Source organism: Gavialis gangeticus, unplaced genomic scaffold (genome assembly GCF_001723915.1).
Source record: "Gavialis gangeticus isolate Ggan-Ray unplaced genomic scaffold, GavGan_comp1, whole genome shotgun sequence".
In the NCBI taxonomy this organism is placed as follows: domain Eukaryota; kingdom Metazoa; phylum Chordata; order Crocodylia; family Gavialidae; genus Gavialis; species Gavialis gangeticus.
The window spans coordinates 117,131,692-117,135,089 of record NW_017729031.1 but is presented as its reverse complement, the minus strand read 5'-3'; the positions used below and the strand labels follow the sequence as shown (position 1 = coordinate 117,135,089).

General features: G+C 45.6%; 1 protein-coding gene across 1 annotated transcript in view; it reads right to left on the bottom strand.

The window, feature by feature from the left end:
- Positions 1-159: 159 nt before the first annotated feature.
- Positions 160-3,398, bottom strand: part of PHB (prohibitin) — a 13,393-nt gene continuing 10,154 nt past the window's right edge. Inside the window, exons 6-7 of the mRNA XM_019523642.1 lie at positions 1,724-1,819; positions 160-836 (exon numbers count right to left, since the gene is read on the bottom strand). Of these exons, the coding sequence (XP_019379187.1) occupies positions 624-836; positions 1,724-1,819 (309 nt within the window). The 3' untranslated portion in view covers positions 160-623. The remainder of the gene's footprint in view (positions 837-1,723; positions 1,820-3,398) is intronic.

The window sequence follows — 3,398 nt, the reverse complement described above, 5'->3', positions numbered from 1 at the left end:
TTCCATAAACGGCACTTCCTACTAACAGCGCTGTGGTTCAGAAAGTCACAGCAGAACTGCTAAACTAACAAGAAGTGTCCTCTTACCTTCAGCTGACACCTGTAAAAATACTGGACAGACTGATTGAGGAAGAAAGCCCTCACTAATCCCAACCCCTCTGAACAGACTGCAGGGACAAAACAGGGGTAGTCTAGAGCATACAAGCCTGTAATGACCATGGCTTGGCTGGCCAAAAGGCACTGAAGCATCACTCTGAAACCTCAATAGTACAGATTTTTTATGGCCAAAGAATGCTCTAGGTAATTACTTCATTTAAGAAGTGAACAGATTAAGACACTTCTGCTCTCTCACCTTCCCACCCCCCACCAACTTTACCCCTAATACTAAAGTTGCCTGAAAAGAGGCAAGTCTGTCCCAACTTGGCTACTGCAGCTTCTGCTCAGATCGTACAAGGCCATCTGACAAATTCAGTTAGTTACTAGAAAGCTATTTTATTATTATAATTAACTCAAATGTATTTAAATTTTATTTCCTTTGCTTTATCCAATCAGGAAACATCACTGATTCTTTTGGCTAGGGCTAATCTGTTCAATAAGAAGTGAATAGAAGCTGCAGAGTTAGATTCACTGGGGGAGCTGGAGAAGCACAGACTGTCCTGCTGGCAGGTACGTGATGTTGCGGGACCGCGCGAGCTGGTAGGCAATGTCTTCAGCTGCCTCCAGCTTACGCAGTTCAATCAGGCCGTCACCTGCTGTGGCCAATGAATTGGCGATCATCTCAGCTGCTTTTGAGTCTCCCTCGGCAGAGATGACTGCTGCTTGCTTTTGCTGCTCAGCCTGCAAGACAAAGCAAACAAGAATGGGTGTGAAGGGGAGAAATACTAACAATGAAAAGCCTGCAAAGCAGCTGCCACCTCAGGTAATTTCAAGTCCTAAATTCTCTCCTTCTGTCCCTCACACGCAGCTCTAACAAGAGCAGACCATTGCTGGACAATACGGACATTACCAAGATTAAGAATACCTAGATAAAGGTGATCATATCAATAAATCACCCTGCACTGCAACTGGAAATATTAATGTTTCCACTCATGACCGTTTAGCTACTTTTTTGCCTAACATTTATCTTAGCTAGCAAAGCCAAATCAATTTCACTTTGCTGATGGTCAGTTTTCCTCCATCAGCACAAGGCTTTTGCATTTGCAGCACTGCTAAGGAATTCTACTAAGCTGTTCCTATGAAAACGTATTCTCCACTCAGATCAGCAACAGATGTCAGAGTGAACTGCTAACAGAGAAGCTGCACAGTACCCATGTGAAAGAGGTATAGTGTGCCTGCCTGTAAGACGGGCACACTATACACACTATGGCAGCTTAAGTGGCCATTCCATTTATCAGTCTCAAGCCTTGGCACTTGCAGCAGATGGTGCCTGTACTTAACTACCTCATGAAAGCATTTCTATTAATTCATTTTGAAAGAAACACAACATCTTTAAAGAGTGCCTACACTAACTTAAAGAGCCCCAAACTACACAACTTTGAAATAAAGCTCTTAAGAACAGACTAAGCTTGAGTATTTTGTGACACACACCTGCCCAAAGCATTCATCCTTAAGTCCCACAAAAGCAGGGGCTGGGCAGATTACAAGTTTCAACTACCTGGGGTAGGAAACAGATGAGCTGAGATGACTGGTGATTAAGCTGAAGCCTCCCAAGGAGGTACACTTACCTTTTCTACGATGAACCTGGCTCTCTCAGCTTCCTGCTGAGCCACTTGCTTCATTTCTACTGCCTCTGTGAACTCCTTCCCAAAGGTCAGATGTGTCTAAAAGAAGGAAAAGGGAAGCAAACAAAAAAAAACAAACAAACAAACCAACATTTACAGCTTGTCAATTCTACAAATAAGAACCACTCACCTTGCAAGAAGAAATTTGTACCACTAGAGCTGCAAGGGGAAAAAGCTGTCCCCGCCACTCCATGACTTTTATTAGGTAAACTGACACAAGTAGGAGCTCCCCACTATGTTCTGCAGATGCCAGCCTGCCTACTCAGAGGGCTGAACACAAACTGAAAAGACACTGCTCTAGTGACTTCAGCAGAGCTGCCGCACGTTTGACCAGGTCTTTGCTTGAAGCAGCTTCTTTCTTGAATTTAAGTGCCACAGTAAAAAAGCAGAAGCATTAAGAACGGAACCCCCAAAAGCCAGAATAGATCTGGATAAGGCAGTGATTCTCAACTAGGTTGCCACAGCACCTTGGGGTGCCTTGAAATATTTTCAAGGGTGCCACAGGATGCCATGCCATGCTATATTAGCACTGTTTGGTGTGCAAATCTGATTTCACAAGATAAACCCAGAGACTGTGTCCAGATGTGTGTGGACATTTGTTTCCCCACAACAACTAGCACTGCTGCTGCGGTTAATTGTCCCCAGGGAATGCCTGTGCCATGCATGCTCTGGTGCATGGCAAGTTACCCCAGGTGCAGTAGGGGAGGCTGGCACCACCACTGGACTGGCCTCAGCAACCTCACCTGGGGTTCTGGGGGCCTCCCAGCAGGACTGCTGCTGCTGAAGTCCTATGTGAAGCCTGGCCAGCAGCAGACCACAGCTATGGCTTTGAGTGGTGCATGCTGCCACCGCATACACCACTGCTTTTATCTTCTGCAAGTTGTTTTGGCCCCTGGATGTCCAGAGGTCAAAAAAACCTTTCTGTGCTGCTTCCTTGCAGCGCAGAAAACAAGTGAATATGTGGTATGTGGCATCATAGATGTGTCCATGGTGCCACATACCACATTTGTCTAGACATGAGCAGAGATTTCAAATAGGAGCCACCGTGTTAAAAACATTCTGACCTGTTGTGGGCTTTCTGAATTTTTTGCAATACTGTAGAAGAATTGCTTTATTATTTTTCTGCAGTTTTCACTTGTTTTCAAACTACGAGCTGGCATTTCCTGACGGGTACCATTAATCTAAAAAGGTTGAGAACCACTAGGCCAAAGGAATCACTCCCTTTTCAAAGTTACATCCCAAAATAAGGCCAGCTTTTTAAGCACATCTTCATTATGGGTTCCCAATAAAGCCAGCAGGGGGCACTCTCCACTCACCAGTCTCCTGCTGATGATCAGGATAGCCTGATTATCTCTAGTCAGTTAAGCAATTTCTAAAGGTTTCCTGATCAACTGTGCTCTTAGTAGAGGCTGTTTGAACAGCTGTGTGCTATTAAGCACAACAGGGGAAAGGTGAGCTTCCTCAAGTAGTACGTTCAGGGGGTAGCACTGTCACGCAAGAGAGCCAGGCAAGGCAGCGTGGTGCATGTGCATGCACACACACTCACGCACACAGCCCTGACTCCCCTATGCATGTGCATGCACACACACGCACACGTGCACACACAGCCCCAACCCCA